Raw genomic sequence first — 27,579 nt, forward strand, 5'->3', positions numbered from 1 at the left:
AGTAAAAAATGTCTAAAATGTATTGAATGACCCCCAAAAAAAAAAAAATCGGGGGCGGCAGTTCAGCCCCCCCCAAAAAAAATCCTGGCTCCGCCACTGGTGTAAACGCACCCGTAGGATAACATAGTAATATTGAAACACATATAACTCCTGTAGTACATAATGCATAGAATCAGTGTATGATTTTGTGAACTGATGCTTCTATAATACAGAACAGGAAATGGTAAAATGCAAGAATTCTATCTAATTCGTGCATGAAATTACCTTGATGAAACAAATACGAGTCACAAAATACACAACACAAGGATAGTGAGCATATCACAACCATTACACAGAAATCGTTTAAGCATTCAAGGGCTTAAAAGTTAATGGTCTAAAATAAAATGATAAAAAAGAAGAAACCATTGCATTTTTTTTTTAATTAATAAATTCTATGTTTGCAAAGGTTTTCTAGGATGGTAACAGAAAGATACATTATTTGGCCATCATAACCTTCACAAACTCTTCGTAGTTAATCTGTCCATCACCATCAACATCGGCCTCCCTGATCATCTCGTCCACTTCCTCATCAGTCAGCTTCTCTCCTAGGTTTGTCATCACATGTCGCAACTCAGCAGCTGAAATGAAACCATTCTGATCCTTGTCGAAAACGCGGAAGGCCTCTTTCAGCTCCTCCTCAGAGTCGGTATCCTTCATCTTCCTAGCCATGAGGTTCAGAAACTCGGGGAAGTCGATGGTTCCATTACCATCGGCATCCACCTCATTTATCATATCCTGGAGCTCGGCCTCAGTGGGATTCTGCCCCAGGGATCTCATAACAGTTCCGAGCTCCTTGGTGGTGATGCAACCTGTAAATGATGTCCAATGCGCGTTATGTTCAAAAGATCTCAGTAGTAAATTCCCACATAGAGATTTTTATTTTACCCCTATTACAGGTAATTCCCTGTTTGAGCATAGTAAAAATATTGAACCAATAATCAAGAAATTAAACTTTAAACTAAATGCATCAAATTCATAAAAATGAAAGGGTGGTTAGAAAATGTTGGATATGACAAATAAGAAATATAGGTTATGTATGTACTTTGATGTACAAACAAGAAAACAGATGAATAAGGCATACCACCAAGTTGCAGAAAGACTAATCCTTATATATGATAAGATTCAAGCACCAACTAAAATTAACTCTGAAATCTTAATCAGATTTAAGATCAACCATTCCATTTCCCAACACATAAATTCACTTAGGTTGCATTTGGATGGAACAATTCTGAGGATGTGTTTGAAACCAATATTGACAAATTCACTAAGGCTGGTTCGATGAGCTCGTTCTGTAACAGATTTGTCATTGTTTACCTTTAATTTAGTTTTCGAGGAACCCCCAAATCCACATGTAAGGAGTATTTAGAATCATCATCTCAATTCTCTCCCTACATAAAATCCTTCAATTTTCAGGCAATCTAATCATTTTTTTATCTATAGACTGAATCGTAAACCATCATATGATCCAGTCATGAATTTAGTTCTGTTAATTAGAGTTTAAGTCTGCTAGACCACAGTTTTAATCCCCATAACATGCAACATCTATGTCCAATCGCCAATCTTTACCAGACAAAGAATAGATTAAGACAACGACAAAACTACCATTCAAGGATGCTTTCAGTGTTTCTACAATCAATTCGACCTATTTCCAAACATTTTCAAGACAGAAGCAAAACAAACTGTGCATTCCTTTTAAAGACTCCTATCATCATCCTAATCCAATGATGAAGGCATTCAATTTGCTCCAACCCATGATATGCTAATTTCCACATGTAATCAATTAATCACGTATGTCTTTTCGGTAGACGAGTTCGCAACAATCTTCGAATAATCCGTCAACAACAAATCATCAACTCCACAAAAAGAATGCATAAGTATCGCGTAACAGAGCTAAAACATATAGTCAAATTCAACCAACAGCATCCGTTTAAGACAAACAAGAAAACTCGTGCTGAAACACACTCACGAAAAACACATCGGATCTGACGAAGTAACAGAAATCAAATCCAATACACTTAAATATGCGCAGAAAAATTTGCAAAAAATATCACATAAGAATGGCGAAATAAAGAAGAGCTTCGCACCATCGCCATCCTTATCGAAAAGGCTGAAAGCCTCCTTAAACTCGGAGATCTGTTCATCAGTCAACTGATCCGCCATATCTGCTTCTCAAAATTGATAGACAATAATTTATCGGATTTTGTACTAGTCTACTCTTGATTGAGGATGGGTTTTGAAATGGAAGAATTGAAAGGGTATTATTCAGGAAATAAGACTCGTTAGTTGTCAGCGAAATAATTGACACTTCGTTACTGGTTGGGTCCGGCTTTCAAATCAGAATAGTATAAACATTTCTAAATTAGACCAAATTATTTTCAATTTTATTACACTTCAAAACTAGACAAGAAAAATGCGATATCTAGTCTTTGATTGAAGAGCTTGTTACTTTAGACATTGAACCGATAATATTTTCTTGTTTACATATTTACAATTGATATACATAATTTACTTTTCTAACTCTACATCAATTAAGCTAAAAATATTAAAAAATTCAAAGAACATAACTATTCATACATCGATAGTGTTCAACTCAATATTTCCTGATATATTTTTCATATTTCGTTCCGATAATAAGCAATACTGCACATACACATAACACATCAATTATTATGATAATATATTATACTTTAAATGTGATTTCGAAAACAATACAAAAACTACTTGAGGCACTCTCAACTGATTTTTAAATGACACTACTTCAACATACAAATGACACTTGAAGATTTTCAAGTGTCATTTAGAAATATTCAAGTGTCATTTCTCGAATGTGTATCATTCTGAAAACCAATTGCACGGTGCAACTGATTGCACATGAGTATTTGTGAAACTACTTCATGATATATATCAGTCAGGATAAGTAGTAAATTGTTAATGAAACATATGCAAAAAAGAAATACTTATATCAGTAATATATCAGATATTTATTTTAGCTAATCATATAATTATTTTTTAAAATAAGAAATTTTATACTCCCTCCGTCCCATAAAAATATTGACATGTTTTCCTTTTTGGGTTGTCCCATATATAATGGCATGTTTCTAATTTTAGACATAATTAGGACTCAATTAACATTCACACTAATCAACCTATAAATACCTAAAAAAATAATCTAACCTTAAATCTCAAATATCATAACACGCCACTCTTTTTCTCTCTTCAACTTCAGCATCTCCCTTTCGCCGCCTCCATCCTCCCGCCGCCCATGTATCGCCTCCGCGCTCCCACCTCCGCTGCCCTCATGTCGCCTCCAGCCTCTGCCCTCCAGCCTCGCTGCTTTCACCCACCGGTTCGCTCGACTCCAGCCTCCCCTTTAATCTTCAGAAATGTGCCGCCTCCGCGCTCCCACCTCCGCCGCCCTGTCACCTCCGACCTCCGCCGTCTAGCCTCGCCGCTTCCACCCACCGCCTCCGCCTTTCTCTTTCCTTCTCCAGTTCGCTCGCCTCCACCCTCCCCTTTAATCTTCAGAAATTAGGTTGCTTGACAGAGTAGGGGGAGGGAGAGAGCTTAGGACGGAAATTAGGGCTACTCCAGTTCGCTCGCCTTCGGATCTGCGACGTCTCCTCCACCTCCGTCGGATCTTCGCCGCCTCTTCCACCTCCTCCGGCTCTATGAAAAATCAAAGAACAAAGGATTTTGTTAATTTTTTAATTTTTTCTTGCGTGAAAGATGGATTTCTTGAATCAATTGCTCTGTTGATTTTTTTTTATTTTTTGATTTGTCTTCTGTGAATCGATCCATTTTTGTTCGGATCTGTGGATGGATCCATTGTTATTTGAAATATTTGTAGATGGATTTGGGGGTGGAGGGAGACGACGAGGTGAAGGGAAGGCGGCGGCGCCGCCGGCCTCGTCGGTGATGAGAGCGCCGGCGGCAACAACATAATTTTATATGAAAAGATTTTTTTATTAACAATATTTAAAACTAATTAACCATAACATTAAAGATGTGGGTCATACAACTTATCTCTTAATATAACTCTCCTTAATACCCGTGCCGAAAAGAAACGGACCATTAATTGTGGGACGGATGGAGTGCTTAAAAGTACGAAAGAAAAACCTGATAAACTATTAACATTGTTAGTCAGAATATCTAAAAAATATTGTTAGTCCGATTAACTACTTTCCAAAAATAGAAGTTAGTGAGAGGAAGGTCGTAAAGGTCATAGTTAAGATTTTTTCTTTTTTTTTTTTCAGAATTACAGGAGGGTATCTAATATAATCTAATAATGAAGATATGAGATAATTGTTAAAAAAAAAAGATATGAGATAATTTTAAAGATTAAAAATTGATCAATATATGTTAGGGGTTAATAGTATTTTATGTCTCGAACTTTCAGCATTTTTCACAAAATATTCCGAACTTTCATTTTCTCCTAAAAAATGATGAACTTTCAGTTTTTTCCATAAAATGTGCCGCTGTACAAAATTCGATGACGGAAAGATGATAAAAGAAACACCGAACTTTCAGCGTTTTTCAACAATGGTGGTTCCCAATATGGTTTTTCAACGGCAGTCCCCAAAATATTTATTTCGGCGAGATAATTCATCTTTTTGTCACCAAATTTTGTATAGTGAGACATTTTATGAAAAAAATTGAAAGTTCAGGGTATTTTAGGAGAAAATGAAAGTTCGGGATATTTTGTGGAAAACGCCGAAAGTTCGGGACATAAAATACTATTAACCATATATATTAAAATATACCCCCACTACAAGAAAACACGCCTATAACGACCGGAAATTTTGATCGTTAATTTAGCGGCCCTAACCACCAAATTACAACCATTTCACGATCGATTTTTTTAACGATCGAAATTTCGGTCGTTAATTAATTTTTTTTTTTAGAAAATTGGATCGTTAAAAATAAAATTTCAGTCGTTAAACTTAACAACCGAAAAAAACGATCGTTGATGACCGGAACGACAATGCAAACGGCGACCACTGTGAACAATCATTGACATAGTTAACAACCGTTTTTTGGGAATAATGACCAAATTTTCGATCGTTAGAGCCGCGTTTTCTGATAGTTCCCCCGTCCACAAAAAGATGACATAATTTGTCATTTTGTTCAGTTCACAAAAAGATATCTCCACTAACTAACTCGCAGGCAAACACCTTTCTCCACTCACTAACTTAATTAATTTTTTACATTTTTTTTAATTTGTGGTTCCTTTTCCTCCACTCACTAAATAATTGGTAACATAAATTTTCTTAAAAATATTTTTCGTGAATATATATATAAATTGTAAATTTTAAACTTTAAATTATCAATATTTTCACATGTCAATCACCACGTCATCACTTGAGATGGTCATACCTAATCTAATTGTTAGAGATATCTCTTTCTTCATTTATCCGTATATAAAAGTAAATGAAAATACATCCGGTTGCTCAACCTAACTACAAGTACATCTTTTGCAACTTCATCTTCTCCCATTATTCATGTGAAAGTCGTAAAAGCCAAAAATAAGAACTACTCTCACCCACAGCGGCGCACTCTCTCTCTCTCTCAAATATCCTTCAGCATTGGGCAAAACAACACACTAAAAGATGCTCAAGAGACAAGAGAGTTCACTCTCAGCGTCTCGCCGCCAAGCCGCCGCCGCCGGCACCACCCCTCCGCCGCCGGAGACTCACCATGCAAAAGCCATCGGCTGCATGTCAGGCATCATTCACCTATTCTCCAAGTATCAAAATTCCAACAGACGCCTCACATTTGGTTAGAGATTCATTCATTCAATCACTCAATTCTCCCACCTTTTCCCACTGTTCATTCCTTATTTATTCTACGCATAATTGCGGAAAATTTATAACCGCCACAATTTCAGGTAAAAAGCAAGAGAAAAGGAAACCGCCGCAGTCACCAACTAGATCGGCCATTAATGGCGCGAAAAATTCAGCCCGAGACGAGAATTCCACGAAGAAGCAGGCGGCCTCCGACGCCGCCAGCCGGCTAACGTGCGCTGTTAAAGTGCTGAGGAGCCCCACGCTTCCGCCGGAGATCCGGCGATCAAGCGCCACGGGATCGCCGGAGAATTCTCGGACTCCGCCTTCCTCGCTGGTGGCGAGGCTCATGGGGCTGGAGGATCTCGGCGCCGCCTCGAAGCGGCTGGGCTTGGGGACGGAGGATGCTATTACGGAGAAGCGGCAGCGGCTGATGCAAGCTCTGGAGAAATGTAACGAGGATTTGGAGGCGCTGAAGAGGATCATCAAGGCGGTGCAGACGGCGGATGTGCGCCTTCAGCCGCCGCGTGGTGATTCTGTGGCGGCGCAGCCGTGCATGAAAATGTGTACGGAATCGGCGGAGGAGAAGCCGAATATATCGGCGGATGAGTCAAGTCCTTCGCCCGTCAGCAGCCACTGCCTAGAGCAAAATTCTACGGCAGGTTAGTCTCTTTTTCATCCCCTCTTTTGCAGAAATTAATTTTCGTAATAAATAATGAATATACTTTTGTTAATAATTATCTAAAGTCATTTTAGCTGCTCTTGAGATTAGCAATAGGAATATTTAATAAGGAGGAAATTTTGGCTTTTTGGGGGTGTGTCCAAAACAGAAGATACCATTTGATTTTTGGTTAAATTTTTGTTATATATATATATATATATATAATTAGGTTAGAGTGATATTGCTATTTTTGTTGGATATGAGAGTATTGAATAAGTCATTATGTAGTGATGAATAAGGATATAGTATTGAATCCCACACGCATGACGTTTCTCGCCTGCGTGCGGTGATGTTTTCCCACCGTTTGGGTGGTGGTGAGGTCCCGTCTGCGTGCGAGTTGAATAATTGATTATATTCAGATACCTATTGTAATTTCTTTTTTTTTAAGAAAAAAAAGGATATAGTATTGAATAATGATATTCAAAATTTCAACTCCAAGTAAATATCAGCCATATGATACATTAAATCAACACCTATAAATTAATCTAAGATCTCACCATACATGAGGGATACATTAAATCAACACGTACAAATTAATCTAAGATCTTACCATAGATGAGGGATGTCATTGGAACCATTCCCTATAAAATAGGAATAGATTTACCCATAGTCTAATACTCCCTCCGTCCCAATATTCAAGTCCCGTATTCATTTTTGAGTCGTCCCATGTAACAAGTCCCCTTTCCTTTTTTGGCTAAAATTAGGGATGAATTAGTAACTTAATTACCTATACTATAAAACACAAAAATTAACCCTAAAACCTACCCACCTACCCGCTCTGCACTCTCTCTCTCCTCTCCTCTCTGAAATGAATCGTCCCCACTCCCCCCTCTCCTCTTCTTCTTTCACCACCTCCAATCCCTCCACCTTCCACCCCCACCATCCTCCTGCGACGCCTCCACCTTCCTCCTGCTCCGCCTCCAACGCCTCCGCCTCCGCGGGCTCCAACGCCGCCTCTGCCGCAACAGCCGCTGCCCTCCGCCTGGCACCTCCGGCGCCTCGCGCCTTCGCCACCATCTTCCTGCGCCGCCTCCACCATCCTCCTGCTCCGCTTCCAACGCCTCCACCGCCTCGCGCCTCCGCGGGCTGCAACACCGCCTCTGCCCTCCGCCTCCGACTCTCGCCCACCACCTCTTGTCGTCGGCCGCTGCAGAGAGGATATTTGCCCTCCGCCTCCGGCCGTCGCCCACCACCACCCAACTCCACCATTTTTTGTTGTTTCGTCCAAAATGATTAGGGCTCGCCTCCACCCTTTCAATTATTTTTGTTGTTTTAATTTTAGAAATTGAAAGATTTCCATTTCTTGATTTATCTGTGGTGGTGTTTTGGTGGTCCGGCTCAGAAATTGAAATTGTGGCGGTGCGGTGGTGATTTCTTGAAAGATTTCCGTTCACTGTTCTGGCGGCTACAGTGGTCCGGTGGTGCGGTTCAGAAATTGTGGTGGTGCGGTGGTGCACAGGCGGTGGAAGAAGGCGGTGGTGCACAGTAACTTTTTTAAATATACCATTTAACTCTTAATTTTAGTCTCCTAAATACCCGTGCCCAAAAGAAAGGGGACTTGATTAACGGGACGAAGGAAGTATTTGAGATTTAATCTTAGATAAATCATATGAAAATGTATGAATTTTATGTAAAACATGTATAATTCACTTGTAAATGTTTGAATTGCGAAATTTAATTTTTTGCTACCCCATAGAATTCGAACCTCAGGACCATGAATTTATCAAACAAAGTGATGAGCTGAAAATAGTTTATATTTTATATTTTTAAATGTGTTTTTATTTTAGCCTCCTATATATATATAGGAGGCATGAATATATGACATGATGTGTTGATGACATAAAATATACTCATCTTTGTCATCACTTCATTTATAGTAATAGAGTTCACATTCACATACTCGATTCATAATAATAGTGAGATCCAAACTACATTCACAATGATACTCACTATTATCAAGTATCAAACTATTTATTATTTTTTAAAAAAAAATTGTGTCCTCCGTAAAATAACAATGATATTGTAGATGGAGGAAGTAATTCGATTGTGTAACCAAAAATTGAACGTACTATATCTTTACTTCTAATTAAGTTGTGTAACCAAAAATTGAACGTACTATATATTTACTTCTAATTAAGTTGACGCTCTACTTCCTATATATATTCATTTCTTTTTATCAAACATATATTCATAAGTAATATGATACACAATTATATGCCATGTACATTATTAAAGCAAAGCATGAAAAAACTAGTAAATATAGAATATTGGGCAACATATATGAATCATAAAAAAAGTTGAATATATTAAAATGAGAATTTGTATCGTATTTATAGTATGTATGTTATAAAAATGTTGAAGAAAATAGTTTAAAACAAAAATAGAAGGATTTAGTAACATAATAAAATACCTGTATTTAAAATTATTACTACGTGTATATATCTATTCATAAATATATCCAGAGATGTTGGTAAGTATTATTGAGAACAAGGTAGTAATCAGTGATCACTAATCACTAATCACTAGTCACTAGTTCACTATTTCAGATGATTAAGAGGGTGTTTTTGGCTGAGCTTATAAGCTCCTCAAAACAGCTTATAAGCTGTTTAGGAGCTTATAAGCTCATTCAAAGTGTTTGACAAAATAAGTTTTTAAACAACTTATAAGCTCTAAAAATAAGCTCCAAGAGCTTATAAGCTCTCCAAAAAATAAGTTCATCTACCCCAACTTATTTTTTTATAATCTCATATGCAACAATCTTTTTACAAATATTTTTCAACTATAATTTATTATTTTCATCATATATCATTCAAGTTTATTTTTCTTCGATTTTCTCTCTCTAAAAAAATATTTTCTCTCTCTAGCAAAAAAAATCTCTCTCCAGCTTATAAGCTCAATTATCCAAATACTTTGACAACTTATAAGCTCTAAAAAATTACATCTTATAAGCTCTTGAAATATCTTATAAGCTTCAAGAGTTTATAAGCTCTTTGAAATAAGCTCAACCAAACACCCTCTAAGTCGAATGGGAGGGAAAATAAACGACTAAATTATAAGAACAAGCAATTAAATTTCTTAGAAATTTGTATGAGTAGCATATAGTATTACTATATTATTTTCTTTCTTCTTTGGTGGGAGGAACATTTAAAACTTAACAGATACGTGGGCTTGAAGCTTTAACCTGAGGAGAATGATATTTTCATGTTGAAGGCGTGCACAATTTCATCATAACATAAAAAAATATTTCTCTACCACTCCAAAAATATATCCAAAAAAGATTAAAATTAAATTACTATAAAATTGATTATTGCTAAAATTATAAATATATCGCACTATGATACAATTAGCAGGTCAATTTACAATTTAACGTCATAACTTTTTTTTTTAATGTTGCATAAGGTCATTAATTTGTCTTCTCTGGTTTGACACTAATTAAAATACTCTATAACAATACAGATTTATTTATAACACTATAAATATTTATATGTACCACAGATCAAACTCGTAATGTAGCAGTCAAAGATGACTAAAGGTGAATGGAAAAATAAAGTAAAAACAGAATGAGTGAATGTGGGTGCAGTTCCAACAGTAAAGAAAAAAAAAGTTGCATCATTGTTTATAAGAGCTTTTGCTTTTACAATGACACACCACTTTCTTTGGTTTTCTTTATAGTATAATATTTGGGTCCACCCCCTCCACTTTCATCTATTTCACACTTTTTGTCCTCTCCATAATTTCATTCATTAATCTTGGCAACGGTTACTTTTTTCTAGTAATTATGTCACGTAATTAATGCAATCACGGAGATGATAATCATTTTGTATTGCTAACAAAAGTAAAAGGAAAAAACATTCTTACATAAATGTAGAATATATTGTGCTGGACTCCATATAGCGAACATCTGAAACGTAATTACCATAAGTTTATCAAACTTCGTGTGGGTCTATAAGGTTGCTAAAAATAGCAAAACCATAAGGAAAAGACAATAAGCTACTTCCTTTGTTGAAAGATATTTTATTACGTTATTGTGAATTAGTAATATGCTCGATATTCAATTTATTCTTCATGTATGTGGAGAATATGCTTTCGCGTAAAGTTGTGTAAAATTGTTGAATGAATTAATATTTACCAGAAGATACTAAGAGCACTCCCAGCAGAAATCCCAAAATTATGCTCCTATATTCCTCCCTAAAGCTTCCCTATTTAATTTTAGGATCTCAATTTTATAAATGCATACACCAGATCTCCTATTTTCTACATAAAAAATAATAGTTATGTGTGGGCCCTATTAATTATAAGCTTAAAATAAATTTAGGGTGGGTGTAAATTTAAGATAGAATTTAGGTAGGTGTAAAATTTTTTGTGGGCCCCATCCAATTTAGGGGATCTGCTGAATGCATTTTTTATCTCATTTTCAATTGTTTTAGCCTAAATTTAGAGTTAGTGATGCATTTAGGTGATCTGCTGGGAGTGCTCTAAGATCCAAATTATGGATTTGTCAAATCTGATACAAAAAAAAAAATGTGTTTATATGTGAAATTTTGGTTATATAATCAAAACATTTGAATGTATAGTCTTAACCAATATATAGGGATTGGTTAATGTAAAAACTATATTTTTTGTGACAATTGGGAATATTGCATTGAACGTATAAAGTTATTGTATTGGTCATGAAATTAATTTTATTTGTAAAAAGAAATATTTATTTATGGTATTTGAACTCCGATGTTGCATTCATACATTAAAGTAACGCTTCCACTATAGATCCTGGTGATCCAAAGGCTCACGTTCACATTTTAAAAAAGAGTTATCATTTATATATTATAAGAACCATTTTCAACTTATTGAGTTATCATTTCAAATGAATTCGACTATTTATCGTATAAAATAAGAATTATTTTGAGGCTTTAACTTAAAAAAACTCACTATGAATTAATAAAGGGTTAAAGTACAGATCAGCCCCTAAAAAGGACACCCCTAGAGCGTTGGGCTCCCCATACTCGACTCAGGCTCAAATAACTCCCCAAAGCCCATAAAAATACTACACTTAAGCCCACAGTCAAGCAGCCCTTTCACGTCGTTTATTAAATTTTTATTATTTTTTTAATTTTCGCGTGGGGAGTCAATGACAAATGCATATAATATCAACACACACACCCACACACACACACACAAGAGCTTATCGGGAGCTTCTTTAGTCAAATATCTGAATTTTTTCGGCATGCTGCTTTCTCCACGAATCTCCGTCTCTTCATTCCTACTGTTATCAACTGAGCCGCTTTCATTTTGGACTTTTACCGAAAACCCATTAAAGGATTTCTTGAATGAACCGTAAAAGCTGTGGGAAATTTGGAGTTTGTTCAAAGGTTTCGCCTTTTTGGTTAACGGTGAGGATGTTATCGAAAATGAGCTGCTGCTGTGGTGAAATCGAGGGGGATTTTTAGGTGGGGAGAGTTTAACTGGAGTTTTGGAGAAGAGGGTCGAGAGCGTGGTCGACATGATTGAGGGGAATGACGCCGGAGAAGGCGTTGGCTTGTAGCCAAACTTGGGAGAGCTGCGTCATGTTGGATAAGACATCGATCCCGCCGGATAAGCCCTGCAGCTGATTGTTGAGCCAGAGATTCTGAATCTCGGAGCCGGAGAATGAGTGGGGTAGGGGTCCGGTGAGGTTGTTGTACGACAACTGCAGCTTTTGGAAATTGGCAGCGACGCGAAGATGTCGGGGATGGTGCTGGTGAGGCTAGCGTTGCTGGCGAAGAAGGAGACGAGATTAGTGCTTTCAGTGAGGTAAGGCGGGATCTGCCATGGAGGGAGATTGGAGTTATCGCTGATGCTAAAAGATACAAGATTTGAGAGGCCTAAGAGGAAATTTTCAAGGACGGTGGAGAAGCTATTGTCGTCGAGGTAGAGTGACTTGAGGGAGGAGATGTTGTGGAAGGAGGGGAGGAGCCGAAGATGGAGTTCTTTTGGAGAGAGAGAGACTGAAGATTGGAGAGAAGGTTGAGGGTGGAGGGGAGGGAGCCGGAGACGGAGGCGGAGTTGTGGTTGATGGATGTGACGAAGGAGGAGGTGGAGTCGCAGATGACGTTGGACCACTCGCAGAAAGGGGTGGAGGAGGACCAACCTGTGGGGGCGGGTGAGAGGGAGGAGAATGCGGAATTTCGCCATTGATGATTTGGGAACGGTGATGAAGGATAGGGGTTTTGGAAGAACCGGCAAAAGGGTATTATTAGTATTAAAGCTTTTAATTATTTTCAAAAAAGAAAGGAAAAAATGAAAACAACGATTTAATAAATTTCAGAAACGGCATGAAAGGGCCATTTGACAGTGGGCTTAAGTGTAGTATTTTCATGAGCTTTGGGGAGTTATTTGAGCTTGGGTCGAGTATGGGGAGCCCAACGCTCTAGGGGTGTCCACTTTAGGGGCTGATCTGTACTTTAACCCATTAATAAATTATTAATGTATAGAGGATTTATTGTACAATAATGAAGGGAGGGGACATGGGGAGCGGTTGGGGCCCACTGAGATTTACAAACAAATTATTTTCTTCGTCCACGAAAAATTTGTTAAAATTTTATTTTTTGGGCCGTTTATAAAAATTTATCACTTTCAGTTATAATACTCCCTCCATTCCAATAGTAGTGTTCCATAATTTTTTGACACGAAGATTAAGAAATGTGTAAAAAATAGATAAAGTGGATTGATAGAAATTATTTAAATATTAAGTATAGAGAGAAAATATATTATCAAAAATAGAATAAGACACTTGTATTGAAACGTCCCAAAAAGAAAAGTGAGATATTACCAGGGGCGTAGCCAGGGGGGGCTAGAGCCCCCCCCAAATTTTGAATTTTTTTTTTTAATAATATGACTAAAAATGTTGTTATTATTATTATATTTGTATTTTAGTAAAAAATGTCTAAAATGTATTGAATGCCCCCCAAAAAAAATTTAGTAAATGTTGAACTATATTATCTATGAAAATGTTGTTATTATTATTATTATTATATTTGTATTTTAGTAAAAAATGTCTAAAATGTATTGAATGCCCCCAAAAAAATTTTTAGTAAATGTTGAACTATATTATCTATGAAAATGTTGTTGTTATTATTATTATTATTATTATTATTATTATTATTATTATTATTATTATTATTATTATTATTATTATTATTATTATTATATTTGTATTTTAGTAAAAAATGTCTAAAATGTATTGAATGCCCCAAAAAAAATTTTAGTAAATGTTTTGAACTATATTATCTATGAAAATGTTGTTATTATTATTATTATTATTATATTTGTATTTTAGTAAAAAATGTCTAAAATGTATTGAATGCCCCCAAAAAAAAATTTTAGTAAATGTTTTGAACTATATTATCTATGAAAATGTTGTTATTATTACTATTTTATTTGTATTTTAGTAAAAAATGTCTAAAATGTATTGAATGCCCCAAAAAAAAAATTCGGGGGCTACCGCCCCCGAACCCCCGTAACACTTCAGCCCCCCCTCAAAAAAAATCCTGGCTCCGCCACTGGATATTACTATTGAGAAGGAGAGAGTAGTAGAATTCACACAACTTCATTCACATTTTAAGTGAAACTCTTATTCATATACTATAAAAGTTCACTTACTCGTATATATTGTCAAAATAAAACACGAGATATTAGATTGAGTACTTTAATTAGTAGGTTCATAAGTTGATTACTAATAAAATATACATTGACGAAATAAAAGAGGAGATAAAATAGACAGGTTGTTAATTTCCACAGGTGGAGAAGTGCGCGTTCGGAAGCCGACAGCCACAAAGAAACCCGGAGAGGATGACGAAGCCATAGCCATACTCACCAAATCCACAATCATGGAATCATCACTGGAGATGCGGCGGCGGGCAGCGCCGTGGAGCAGCAGGGCCATGGTTGAGAGCGTAGAAGAAGTGTGCAGTGACATTGCATGGGGTGAAAAGAGGGAAATTGGGAGAATAGGCCTACTGCTGCAAGATCATGTGTGCAGAGACTTGATTGAAGAGCTTGTCAAAGACTTGAAATCTTGCTCCATTATTCAACCACTTCCTCTTGAGGCCTGCAAAAGGAGGCTTTGTTTTTGAAATGTGTTTTGCATGTGAATACAATTTCCAGATTTTAATGTTGATGAGAAAATTGTCGATTTTTTTTTAAGTTTACTTATATTAAGGGATAATTGGATGTAAACTATGTCACTCAAATATCGATTTTTTAGTAATGGGATTGGGAGGCAGGGGGAGTGTTCGATTCAACCAACGTGTGTGATGATATATAGGGGTGGACTACCGTGTGAGCACATCTTAAAATAAGAAATAAGAGTAATTTTTAACGTATGAATTTGCTGTATAAAAGGTATGAATTGTGAAAAAATAAATTTTTGCTACCTTTGGGATTCGAACTCAGGATCATAAATCCATTCAACACGATTACGAATCAACCGTAGATCTTGATGATCTAAGGCTGAAAATGATTCTTATTTTATATCTTAAGAAATACTCTTATTTTAGCCCTTCCCATTAACGAGGTATTTATAAGTATTAAAGATATACTCTAAAATAAGTATTGAAGATCTGCGAGAAGAAGTAAAACGGTTTCAAACAATATGTGTGGGCTGGGCTACCTTGAGCCCAGTAACAGTAAGCCCCTTTTTATCAGTACTGGATAAATATTCAATATAAAATCGTGGCCCAAGATTCTTTTTTCTATATGCAAATCACAACACACAAATACTATAATTTAGGAAAATTTTAAGCACATCCACCATTTTTTCACTATAACCCCTTATTTAAAAAATAAATATAATTATAAAATATCCTCCATTTTAAATTTATAATAAATTAATGAATTTATCAAAACTAGTTTGAAATAATAATATGTACAATTTATTAACAGATAAATAACGTATAAGTTATAACCTTGATCTTGAATCTAATATTGAAAATACTTATAAATAACCTTAATAACTCTATCAGTATCATCCCCAACTCAAAATTTTAAAAATGTGAATCTTGTAGAGAACGAACATCAATCTTGTACGTATTATTTTTTCAAATTAATTTTGATAAGTTTATTACTTTATTAAAAATTTAAAATAAGGGCTATAAAGGGAAAATAATATCATTATAATTATTTTTATTATTTTCAAGTGAGGAGTTATAATGAGAAAATTGAAATTTGGATTTAAAATTAGCCAATTAAGTACTCCCTCCGTCCCAAACGAAATGTCCCATTTCTTTTCGGCACGGAGATTAAGAAATGTGTATAAAGTAGATAAAGTGGGTTGATGGAAATTATTTAAATATTAAGTATAGAGAGAGAGTATTGCCAAAAAAGAAAACAGAACATTTCATTTGGGACAGCCCTAAAAGGAAAATATGACATTTCATTTGGGACGGAGGGAGTATATCATAAATTACAACTGTACCGCTAAAGAGACTGGAATATTAATATTCATTGATCACTAATTAAGCATCTAAGCCACCATCTGTGACCAAGTCAAATCACTAATCTCAGTGGAGCATTATCAAGTGAAAAATAAAAAAAGGAAACCAAAAATGTTGATGTGATGGAGCAGAGAGCATTGGGATGAGGAACCTTAAGCCACGTCATACAATTATTAATGACCAACCACTATTATTAATAGTGGAATTTGACTTAGAAAAAGGGCAAAGGCTTAGGTCTTCCTAATCAAACATTTTATCTAATCCACTACGTTAACTACTCTCGCACACGGCACACACCATTACCATCAAATCATTATGATTATGAAACTTTTAGAGATGGTTATTATTATTATTATTAGTGTACTTAGTGGAATTTAGAATAATCTGATCCGACGTTCAAACGAAAACATTAGAATAATTTATAGATGTTCAGTTGACCACCTTAATACACCTCATAAATGTTTAGTTGCTATAGTGACGAAGTAATAACAATATACTTCGAATTAAAAGAAAAATGATTTTTGTAAATGAAATGCATGAATTTATGATTTGTTTGAATTTTCCTACAAATTACTTCCTTCGTCCCAATAAAAGTGGCCACATTTCTTTTTTGGGTGTCCCATTAAAAGTGGCTACTTTCTAAAAATGGCAAAAGTTTATTTTAATTAAGTCAACAATTACTCACTAATTTGGTCAACAATTGTAGGCCACTTTCTAAAAATTACTCACTAATTTTGGTGGGTCACATTCAATTAAAACATAACAATCCCCTTCTTAATCTCCGTGCCCAAAAGAAAGTGGCCACTTTTATTGGGACGGAGGGAGTATTTTTTTGTTCAAATTGATATTATTGAATAAGTCGAAACTATTAATTTGGTCGAATCGATCGATGATCAAGGTGGCACTTTTTTTTCTTCTTCTAAAAGTAGTAGTTCTATATAAGTGGAAAAGGTTAGAAGGGCACCAAATTCATTTAGAGTAAAATTTTGAAGTAGCCAAAATGAAGCATAAAACACAATTTATGGCCACACATTGAAAAAACACAAATTTTGGCCATTTTTATTGATTTTGACGTTTTTGCCCTTAATGAGGCGGACTGGGTAGGATCAGGCACGCGGGTCGCGTGCCGGGTCGGGTTAGGCACTTATGGCACTAATAGTGCCATAAGTGCCATCGGAAATCCAAAATAAAACCAAGTAAAATAGTCATTTTGGCACTTATGGCACTATTAGTGCCATAAGTGCCAACGAAAATTTAAAATAAAACTAAGTAAAATGGTCATTTGGGCACTTATGGCACTAATAGTGCCATAAGTGCCATACGTGCAGCACAAATACAGAAACAACAACATCATTTAAACCCTAAATGGAACATCTAAACCCTAAATGGAACATATAAACCCTAGGGGGAAGTGTGCACTTATGGCACTTATGGCACTACGTGCAGCACAGATCAGATCAGCACAGATCAGATCAGATCAGATCTGCCACCGCCGCCGCCTCATCATCCACCACCTGACCAATCCCTCCTCCACGCGTTTCAGAGGATCGGATCTCCTCCATCGCCGCCGCCTCATCCTCTACTCCGACGAATTCTGCCGCTGACTTCGCTGCGATCAGATCTGCTTGGCACCACCGCTGCGATCAGATCTGCTCCGGTGACTTCTGCTCGGCGCCGCTGCCGCGTAGCCGCTGGAGAAAGAGAGAGGGAGATGAGAAGGAGAGAGGAGATAGCGCAGCCGCTGGAGAGAGAGAGAGGGAGATGAGAAAGAGAGAGGAAAGAGAGAGAAGGGTAGAATAGTCATGACATACAAAAAATGGCTAAAATTTATGTTTTTTCAAATGGTGGACAAAAGTTGATGTTGTATGTTGAATAGGGCCATTCGGCCCTATTGTTTCATTCATTTATATGAATTCAAAAGAATTTACAAAAAAAAAAAATATTGAAAATTGGTGAAGTTACCTGCAAATGACCATTTATTTAATGATGTCCGTAAAAGGAAAAAATTAAAATAAACTACAGCACTATGCCACTCTATAACAAAAAGAAATGCGGAATTGATATTTTTCGCAATTTTTGTTTTTCTTGTTTTCTACCATTCCCAAAACCGATTCTCCACTAACAATTTCCTTCTCTTACATCAATCAATCAGTCAATCACTCAGCAGACTACCAAGTCTTCAGAGAGCAAGAGAGAGAATCCCCCAAAATTGAACTGCAAAGGAGGAGGGGAGAATAACAGAAGATTGAGCTAGAAATCTACTATTGAAAGAAACAGAGCGTAGTTCAAACCGACGGCGAGAGCTATGGCGGGGAGAGATTTACTGGTGGTTTGGGCCCTAGCTATGGTGTCCTCGTCGCTGCTTCTGCCGCAAGCTCGCGGCAATTCGGAGGGGGACGCGCTCCACGCGCTTCGTCGGAGCTTGACCGACCCTGACAACGTGCTCCAGAGCTGGGATCCGAACCTTGTGAACCCCTGCACCTGGTTCCACATCACCTGCAACCAGGACAACCGCGTCACTCGCGTGTATGTATCTGTTTGATGAAATGCCTCTATTTTTTCCTTCAATCGTTCCTCTTTCTGTTCATTATTTTCACCTTGTTCTGTTACCTGTTTGGTGGATTAGTAGTCTGTGTTCTTTGTTTCTCGGTGCTGTTTGGCTCTTGATTTAGTGAAACATGGAGAAGTCTGTTGCCTTTTTGCTGTAATTTATGCTTTACTTCTGGTTTAGTTGCTGAATTTTGAATTTTGGGGTGGTTATCGAAGAACGCTATCTTGATGAAGTTTATCTTGTTTTAGGGCATGAGAAATTTGTGTGATTTATGGTTACAAGATTTTCTAAACTTGTCTAAAAATGTTTCTCAGGGAATACTAATTCTTTTGATTGAATACGATGATATTTTATTTGATTGTATGTTTCTAATGACTGGCAAACAAAACTCTCATGTTTTTCATAGTATTCGGTGTGAAGAGCTTGAGGTAGAACACAGGTTGAGGTGTTTATTGTGTCGTAGATTTAGGGACTATGTTTTGTACCTCCTCTGATTGAAGTTGTGGTTGGGTTAATGGTGTGTTGAAGAGAGGTTGCCTCTGGAAGCTAGGAGATCGCCATGATTATAGACACTGTTCTAACTGATATTATTCATTGGATTATGTTCTTATTGAAACTATTAAGACTTACACAATGGATTTGGAGTTAATAATCTGAGGAATCATAATTATGGACAAAAATTCACATAGGACTACCAAATTATTCAAAGAAGTGTTTTGGAGTTACTGTGATGAATTAGTGTCTGAATTGAGCTAAATCCTTCATTCCATTTACATGGTACAGAAATTGAATGACAGTGGCATATTGTTATCTTTTTGTTTGTGTTTTTAGTTTTAACCTTCCTCTCTTATATAATATTTGGAACTCTCTTCGAATGCATTCTGATGATTGTGGAATAAACTTACACTTGGTTATCACTTGGATAGGGATCTTGGCAACTCGAATTTGTCTGGCCATCTTGTGCCTGAGCTTGGGAAACTTGAATATCTCCAGTATCTGTGAGTATCATCATGTAACTCTCACACTTTATTTCCAAGTCGCAGATATGCTTTTTTCTTTTATTACTTAATTCTGCATAAAGATGCATGCCCATAATCCATGGTTATGTTGTATTTCCTTCTTTCATGACAACCATGTTTATGAAAATGTCTTTAGATTTGCTTTGCAGCCTACTGTCCCTGTTACTGTAGCCTAATAACTACTGACCTTTTCATCTAGGGAACTGTACAAAAATAACATCCAAGGAGAAATTCCTGCTGAGCTGGGTAACTTGAAGAGCTTAATAAGTCTGGATCTATACAACAATAATATCTCAGGGAAAATTCCTCCATCACTGGGAAATCTGAAATCCCTCGTCTTTCTGTAAGCCTTACTTCACTTTCTTATCAGTTATATATACATTTTTCATTTTGAGATTGACTGTGATGGTTTATTTTGTTTACCATCACACAGCCAAAAGACTGCTGTGCTCATTAATGTATTTTTCATTATTCAATTTGAGATTGATGTTGATGGTTCATGTATTTGTGAGATTATTTAAACACTTTTTTTCGATTAAAGCTAACATTTTCTCACATTAAAGTATTACCTCTTTTCCCCGAACGTGATGCAAAGTCCTTGTAAAATTTTGAACGAGTTACCACTTCATTACAATATAACCTTTTCATTCTCTCCCAGACGTCTTAATGATAATCAGCTACATGGACCAATCCCAAGGACACTTGCTGGTATATCTACCTTGAAAGTTGTGTAAGTGCTACTGATTTGACTAGTACTTAGTTCTTTTAGTATGTTTCTAGCTATATGTGTGAGAGTATTGCTAATATTTTCATTTGGTTTTGTAGTGATGTCTCCAATAACAATTTGTGTGGTACAATACCGTCCAGTGGTCCATTTGAGCACATCCCTTTGAACAAGTAAGTTGTTTGAGTCTTGGACATTGTTTGGATATCAATTTCAACTCTTTTTATTTGTTTTATCTATTGCTGTTTAATTATTTTAGTTCATTTGAACTTCTTTGCTGAATATATCTCGATCTGGTGTCGTCCCCTTCTGTCCTGCCTTGCATGATATCAATACACCTTATCTTCTTCTTTTACATTATCATCACAGCTTCTAACTGCCGTTAGACCCTCCTTTATATTTACATCTAATGTGAGTCTGGAATTATGGATACATGGCTTCAATATTCTATACATTTAGAATCTCATTAAGCTATAAGATTTGAAAATGATCTTATAGGCTTAGTAAAATGTCAGTCTAGGAGATCAAAAGGAGGAGAATTTTTGTTCGTATGGTTGTTCTCCCTTTCTTTGTCTGCAAACTGGTTCTGAAGGTTTGGTTACTTCTCTATGTATTTTGCAGCTTCGAGAACAACCCCCGACTCGAAGGTCCGGAGCTGCAGGGACTTGCAAGTTATGACACAAACTGCTCTTAATCAACTGATACGAGACACAGAAGTTTGCAGTAACATATCCTGGATGGTGCTTTTTCCTTCTTAAAAATATATGTATAAGTTGGAGTGTGTTTTGGTAAGATGCCTAGTCTTGTAAGCTTGTTTATATTTTCCGTTGTAGGTGACGGCAATAAACCGTGGTAATTCATGAATATCTGTAATTGGAACTATAATTTATCATGTATTTTTTCCTTACTCTACTCACTTGGAGATATATAGAAAGGTACAAAGCCGAATAGAAAACACATTTAATCACTCAAGACGGTTAACCTCCTCTAACTCGATCAAACAGCACACACTGTACAGATTTAATCACAAAAAACGAACCCTTTCCCCTCAGATAATCACCAGTCTGCACATATATTACAGCACATCCCATAATTAGGATAGTTCAAGACAAAGTTTCAACTCAAAACTGCCCTCAAAAGAAACGCTAAATTTGAAAAAATAAGGCCAAAAAGAAAAACTTCGCCAAACCGCAAAAACTTCAAGAAATCAAATAAATAACTCATTCTTGAAGAAACCATCTTGCTAGCAGAATGAAAGAACCCCACTTGTATCGAGCACGAAAATCATATACGATCAAACTCACGGAGAAGTACCCGACACACTTTCTTTTCCCCCATCTTCTCTATCGGAATCACTGGAACTCGAGTCGGAGCTAGAGCTGGAACAGGAACTCGAGCTTCTGGAGAGCTTACCTTTTCCTTTACCAGAAGATGGAGAATGCAAGTCTTCAACTGCTTCGTCGTCGTGGTTGGGCCTTTCACCCTCAAAGGCACTGCTAAGGCTAGACTTCTCTTCAGAGGGTCCTACCTTATCGTCAGCCTTGACTTGGCCTGATTCATCATCCGACTTCAGCTTCAGCTGTTCTCTCGTTTCACCATCCGAAACTGCACCCTCCAAAGGAACGGCCTCAACAATGTGCAGTTCAGAAGACGCTCCTTGCGTTTCTCTAGATTCAACAACAGGCAGAGCATGATCAACTATAGCTGTTTGGTTACCATTCGCCTCAGCACCATCACTTGGTCCAACTTCAAGAAGTGATGCCTTATTAGTAGATACTGGCTCACTCATATCACTGTGTGGTGCTGTATCCTCAGCATCCTCGGTTATGGTTTCCCCAACATCACGATCCTTGATCTCGTTGGTACCGATATGCTGGAACGCCTGATGAATAGCTTCGACTGAACTAGCCTCAATTTCAGGCATCCCGGAAGTAGATTCCGTATCCACTGGCTTAAAATCAACCGGCTTCTCAATTGCCTTGGAAATGATGTGCTCAAATGCCAGATCAATTTCTTCAACTGTACTAGCTTCGATTTCAGTAAATTCAAGAGTATGGGCTTGATCTTGACTGGATACATCAGCACTTGCCACGGCGACTTCAGTATGCTTGGGAACATCTTCTGCCAATAGGACTTCCTGCTCAGGTGTTCCACAATCAGTATCCTCAGCTTGGGGTGGTTCTAGAACGACGTGCTTCTCAATCTCCACAGAACTGATTTTCGTGGAAGCAAGATCAATATCTTCTTCAGCTTTAGTATCTTCAAGTTCAGGAATCAGAGGTGTATCCGCATCAACGGGCTCCAAAACTCGAGGATTCTCACTTGCCTCGGAACTCATTTGCTTAAGTGCTGCCAGCTCAATATCTTCCACTGTACTAGATTCAGTTTCAATCATATCAGAACTGGGTACCTCAGCAACTGTGGGAGCAGCATCAACGTCAGATTCGGGTACTGCAGAAACAATAACTTCATGATTCTGAAGCTCGGCTTGGGGTGGATCCAAAACAACGTGCTTTTCAATCTCTTCAGAACTGGTTTGCTTGAAGGCTAAATCAATATCTTCGATGGAACTAGCTTCGATTTCAGGCATCCCGAAAGTGGTATCTGTATCAAGTTGACCTTGACAGGAGACCTCAGCAACTTCCACCATGACTTCAGTTTCCACAGATGCCAATTCACCCTTCGTGGCAACATCGACAGATTGCACTTCCATTTCAGGTATCCCAGAAACAGCATCTTCATGATTGTGATTCACAAACGAATCTCCGGGCATGAATTCATTTTCTGTGGACAGTGTTTCCTCGTCGGATGTTTCCTGATGTGGAGAATCAGGGTCCTTTTCGATGACCTCTGAGACCTCGAGATTTTCAGCTCTACTTGTTTGATATGTTTGTATCTCTGAAACATGTTCTGCAGCTTCCTGTGCATACACATCAATATTCTCCCTCGATTCCTCTGGAAGCAGAAATTGTTCCATTTCGCTGACTCCAACCGAGCGAATCACATGATGCGTTGAAGACAAACTTTCTTCTCCAACAGAATCTACGCGCTTTTCAAACTCATTCGTGCCAGATCCCAGCTGTCCGATGCTAAAGTCCCCAACGTTATCCAACTCACACAGAAGCCCTTCATCGATTTCCTTGATCTCATCTGCTTCTTCAACCACTGTCTGCACATCAAAACGATAACTATTTGTCTCGATAGCACTTGATGGAGAGTTGGCGTAGCCATCAAGTTCTTGGACCTCAGGCACGTTCAAATCATGTGTAAATTGATCATCCAAAAATGACTCAACTTGGGTGCTCGATGCCTGCATTTTGTTATCCAAGAGATCGTTGGCTTATTTCTAGATCTGAGGATGTTAATACATCACATGCTTGCAAAAAATTTAAACGATGATCAACACCTTAAACAGGACACGTCGCATGGAAGATACTCTTTAGAATATATGCATGTTATAATTCTCCACATCTCAGCTCAAACAGATAACACATATAACTAAGAAAGGAATTTTTGAGAAAACAAAAGATACAGTATAACTTACTTGCACTTCATTGAGATAGTTGAAATCTGGCTCTTGTATTGCACTCTCATAAAAGAGAGATGTGTTTCCCTCAGATGGGAGCATAGAGATTAACTTTTCATCAGCTTCATGTTCATTATCACCATCGGAATCCGATGGTGGTTCGACAGTCTCATCTATGGAATTTGAACGTTCTGCCGTTCGTGGTAGACCTTCAAGTTGTGTCTCACTGACTTCAATTAGGCCATGAATATTCTTATCATCAGCGGAGACGGAGACTTCATCCGATTCATGTTTCTCCACGAGATGTTCCTCCATCGAAGCCTCACCGTGAGATCTCGATAGAGTATTTCGACTCAAATCACTGCTCATATTTTCCTGATCTCTTATATCAACGACATCAGCTGGCCTAGACTCAGCTGCTATTGATTGGGACATTGAAGAATCAGGCAACATCTCGATGTTACGAGTAATGTCTGTCTCGATTTCCCGGGGATTCCGTTCAGATTCTCCCCCAACCGGAAGCACATCACAAGGAACGGAGGAGGAGGATTCTCCCCCAACCGGAAGCACATCACAAGGAACGGAGGAGGAGGATGGTGCATTCTTACCGAGTCCTCGGGGGCTAGAGTCGTAGACAGGAGCCCGTTGTGTTATGTCGATTGCCAATGCACTTGTGATATTCAGATCACTACTTCCTAAAGAAGTTTGGCTCGAGATGCTTGGTTCTTCGAAATCTCTGCTTCCCTCTACCATTGATAGCCCTTCGCCTTCTGTATCAATGAAGACCCTCTCACTCACTTCTGAAAGTGACGAGGAGCTCGAATCTCTACTGTATCTCGACTCAACAGCTCCCAAGGTCGAACCATGACCAAAACCCTGAGCTTCCACGTTTTGGGATTCTCCAACTTGATCATCCCTCTTCTCGACTTGGGCTAACTCTAGATAATCTTCGTCTCCTGAAGATTGACTTCCATGTCCAATATGCTCGGAAACACTCTCCATCTTGGAGATCATTTCCCCGGTGTCTTCCTCCTCTCGGCTAATCAGCTCTGGATCACGAGAGGGACCCTCCTCAGCGATGTCTCTTGCTTGTTCAACAACCTCTCTCTCTGGCAGACTGTCTGTTTCTGGAAGCTTCTTGTCCTCCATATCTTCAACTGAAGTAAATGATTCAGTTTCAGGAATGGAGCTCACCTTTGAGTCACTAAGTCCACTCGACTGTCTCTGAAACAGAGAACTGCTCGACTCTTCGGAGATTGTTCTCTCTGGAACAAAGTAAGGCCTCATCTTGACATCTTGCCTCTTAGGTGCAAACATCGAAGGTCCGACATTGAAGCTCTCGTGTCTCCGGAAAAACGGCTCCCTGGGTTGGGACGTGAACTCCTCTTGAAACACATCTCCCTTAAGGTCAGGCTTCTCCTCACTTGAGTCGTAAGGAATGTCGAAAGGGTTCCGCCTCTGTAGCATAACAGAAGGAGCTGAACCAGGAATGGGAGGCAGTCCTGAATCATCATAAGAATCTTGAGGGAGATCGAATGGATTCTGTCGTCTAGTTGAAATAGGAGCAATGTTGAAAGGGAGATCAGTACTCTCCAAGTCTATCAAGTTCCTCTCTGCAAACAAGCTTGAGTTTGTGCTCTTCCTTGCTCTCCTCCTCATAATCAGATTCTCCAAACGTTGGTTTCTCTCGATCTCAGAGCTTCCGAGATCCATGAGATTCTTCTGGTCCTGCTCCGTCCATGTAATGGCGGACTTCGTCTCCTCGTCCTTGTCCCCGTGTGCATCCTCTTCTTCGTCTTCTCCGTCTTCATTTTCATCATCATTAGCTTCCAAGTGCTCATGATTTTCAGACTCATCATCCGACTGGTGACTCGATTTTAGTGACTTCTCTGATGCCACATCTGAGCTACCACGAGAGAGACGAGCATTCTGAGGGCCGCCCTCCTCATCCAGCAACGGATGGAGCTCATCAAGCATTGGCATTATGTCAGCCATCGAGGCATCCGGAGAGGAACTCTCAGCACAATCAGACCCAGAATCCAAGCTCTCCTCCTCATCCTCATCTCGCTCCTTCTCCTCCTCCTCCCGCTCCTCGACTCGTGCCCACGGGGAGAGGGGAGGCGAATCCAGAGAATCCACATTCACCTTCTCGGAATCAAAAGAATCTGCTTCTGATTTCTCATCATCTGATTCAACTTCACCATTTACCTTTGCATCCCCATTGTTAAGCCTTTCTTCAATCCACTCACCTTTCTCCTTGTACCTCAGCTCATCTAACTCTCTCTTCCCTCCCCTTTCCTCACCACCACTCGCCTCACTTCCCCTCGATCTCTCCTTAATCAACGGGGCAGTATCATCCAGATCCTCCTCTCTACGAACTTGAGCCGACTTTCCTGCTTCATCCCGCCAACTATTCTCATCAAATCTATCAACAAAATGGTTCTCATTCTCCTCAACAACAGTAGCATCACCCAAAACTCCACTCTTAATCGATGCAGCCTCTATCTTCTCTTCGAATTCGATTTCGGGTATATTTGGTTGCCCAAAACTTAAAAGGGTTCCAAGCAAAACAGCAGTGCATACAAGTATGGGAGATGTAGACACCAATAAGTGAAAAATAAAAGGAGATGATCTGTACAGAAATATCAAGAAACACAGCATGCCCACAAGAAATGGATGACTGCAAACTGTTCTAAAACATCCTCTGATTGTAAATATCACACCTTTCCTCACTTTAACCCCAATCTCCAACAATTCAACACCCATTTTTCTTCTACTTTCACCCAAAAAAAGGAAAAGGAAAGTGTATTTCGAGCTAAATCTGCCAAAAACCCCAATAACATCCCGTCATCAGATCAAATCAAATCACCATAAATAACAAAAACAACAGTCGCATCGATCAAGAACTTAAATTGAAGAGCTATAGAATGATAATTTAAAGAACTTAAAGAATCAGACAGTACCTGAAAACCAAAACAAGAATTCCCAGAAAGCTCAAAGTGGTTATCAATACCAACTTGGATAACAGATCAATCTAAGCTAAATCTTGAATTTTTTTTCTTTGCTTTACAATCACTCTCTGTTCTTTTTTGCCTCAGCAACAGCTACTGATCCAAGAGTCTGTCTATCTGTACACAAAGGCATCAAATCACATTGAGAAAAAAGAGAGCCCACAAGCAGAAAAAAGGAGAATTTGAAAAAGGGAAAGTTGAAATCTCTCTCTTTCTGTCTACTTTCCCTTTCACTTATTCAAATGGCTTACTAGTGTGTGCGTTTTTCAAAAAGGAACATTAAAGAAAAAGAAGAAAAACCTCAAATCATTTCACAAATGTAAGGACATGAGTAGTAACTTCTGGTATACGAAAATAGATTAAAACGAAGAATGTTGAATTCCAACTTCACCTCTCAAAGCAGAGACTAAATCAAAATCTCCTCTTGTAGTAAAGATCAATCAATGAAAGAGTCAATTTTTTATGTTGCTAAATCTGATACATTGGATTGAAGTATAAAGTGGTGAGATTATGTAATTATCTGATTTACAAATATAATCTGACAGCTGTGGTTTGAGGGCTCAGCATAAGTGCCGTGAGGCTGCGTCCACTGTAATTAAGCAAATTAATCATTGTTTAATTGCTGGTTTAGGAATGATGATCATCATTACTTTCTTGGATTAAGGGCTTTATTCTGACTTTCTTTTCCATATCTGTCGTGGTTGGAAGCACAACATAGGGCCACAACCACTTTACAGATTA

General features: G+C 37.9%; 4 protein-coding genes across 7 annotated transcripts; 2 read left to right on the forward strand and 2 right to left on the reverse strand.

Annotated features, from left to right (window-relative positions):
- Nucleotides 1–221: 221 nt before the first annotated feature.
- On the reverse strand, nucleotides 222–2,503 carry LOC131004042 (calmodulin). Its single transcript, XM_057930615.1, has 2 exons — nucleotides 2,124–2,503; nucleotides 222–848 (listed from the first exon to the last, which is right to left on the reverse strand). Exons 1-2 carry the CDS (start codon nucleotides 2,197–2,199, stop codon nucleotides 475–477), a joined length of 450 nt encoding a protein of 149 aa, XP_057786598.1. The 5' UTR covers nucleotides 2,200–2,503; the 3' UTR covers nucleotides 222–474.
- A 2,973-nt stretch (nucleotides 2,504–5,476) lies between these two features.
- Nucleotides 5,477–14,816, forward strand: LOC131003724 (uncharacterized). 2 transcript variants are annotated; one of them, XM_057930275.1, is made up of 3 exons: nucleotides 5,477–5,814; nucleotides 5,924–6,481; nucleotides 7,883–8,244. In XM_057930275.1, the coding sequence occupies exons 1-3, from the start codon at nucleotides 5,646–5,648 to the stop codon at nucleotides 7,909–7,911; spliced, it is 756 nt and encodes a 251-aa protein (XP_057786258.1). In that variant the 5' UTR covers nucleotides 5,477–5,645; the 3' UTR covers nucleotides 7,912–8,244. The 2 variants fall into 2 exon arrangements, with proteins under 2 accessions (XP_057786258.1, XP_057786252.1); XM_057930269.1 differs by lacking the exon at nucleotides 7,883–8,244 and adding an exon at nucleotides 14,314–14,816 and having other exon boundaries at nucleotides 5,480–5,814.
- Nucleotides 14,817–17,905: 3,089 nt separating this feature from the next.
- On the forward strand, nucleotides 17,906–21,213 carry LOC131003920 (leucine-rich repeat protein 1-like). The gene is made up of 6 exons (XM_057930493.1): nucleotides 17,906–18,533; nucleotides 19,485–19,556; nucleotides 19,777–19,920; nucleotides 20,236–20,307; nucleotides 20,403–20,474; nucleotides 20,923–21,213. The coding sequence occupies exons 1-6, from the start codon at nucleotides 18,313–18,315 to the stop codon at nucleotides 20,993–20,995; spliced, it is 654 nt and encodes a 217-aa protein (XP_057786476.1). The 5' UTR covers nucleotides 17,906–18,312; the 3' UTR covers nucleotides 20,996–21,213.
- A 36-nt stretch (nucleotides 21,214–21,249) lies between these two features.
- LOC131003107 (uncharacterized) lies at nucleotides 21,250–27,450 on the reverse strand. Of its 3 annotated transcripts, none has more exons than XM_057929594.1 (4): nucleotides 27,230–27,450; nucleotides 26,791–26,955; nucleotides 23,846–26,648; nucleotides 21,250–23,611 (listed from the first exon to the last, which is right to left on the reverse strand). In XM_057929594.1, the coding sequence occupies exons 3-4, from the start codon at nucleotides 26,591–26,593 to the stop codon at nucleotides 21,602–21,604; spliced, it is 4,758 nt and encodes a 1,585-aa protein (XP_057785577.1). In that variant the 5' UTR covers nucleotides 26,594–26,648; nucleotides 26,791–26,955; nucleotides 27,230–27,450; the 3' UTR covers nucleotides 21,250–21,601. The 3 variants fall into 3 exon arrangements, with proteins under 3 accessions (XP_057785577.1, XP_057785583.1, XP_057785570.1); XM_057929600.1 differs by having other exon boundaries at nucleotides 27,139–27,275; XM_057929587.1 differs by lacking the exon at nucleotides 27,230–27,450 and having other exon boundaries at nucleotides 26,791–27,114.
- Nucleotides 27,451–27,579: the final 129 nt, after the last annotated feature.

This window comes from Salvia miltiorrhiza, chromosome 1 (assembly GCF_028751815.1).
Source record: "Salvia miltiorrhiza cultivar Shanhuang (shh) chromosome 1, IMPLAD_Smil_shh, whole genome shotgun sequence".
NCBI lineage: Eukaryota > Viridiplantae > Streptophyta > Magnoliopsida > Lamiales > Lamiaceae > Salvia > Salvia miltiorrhiza.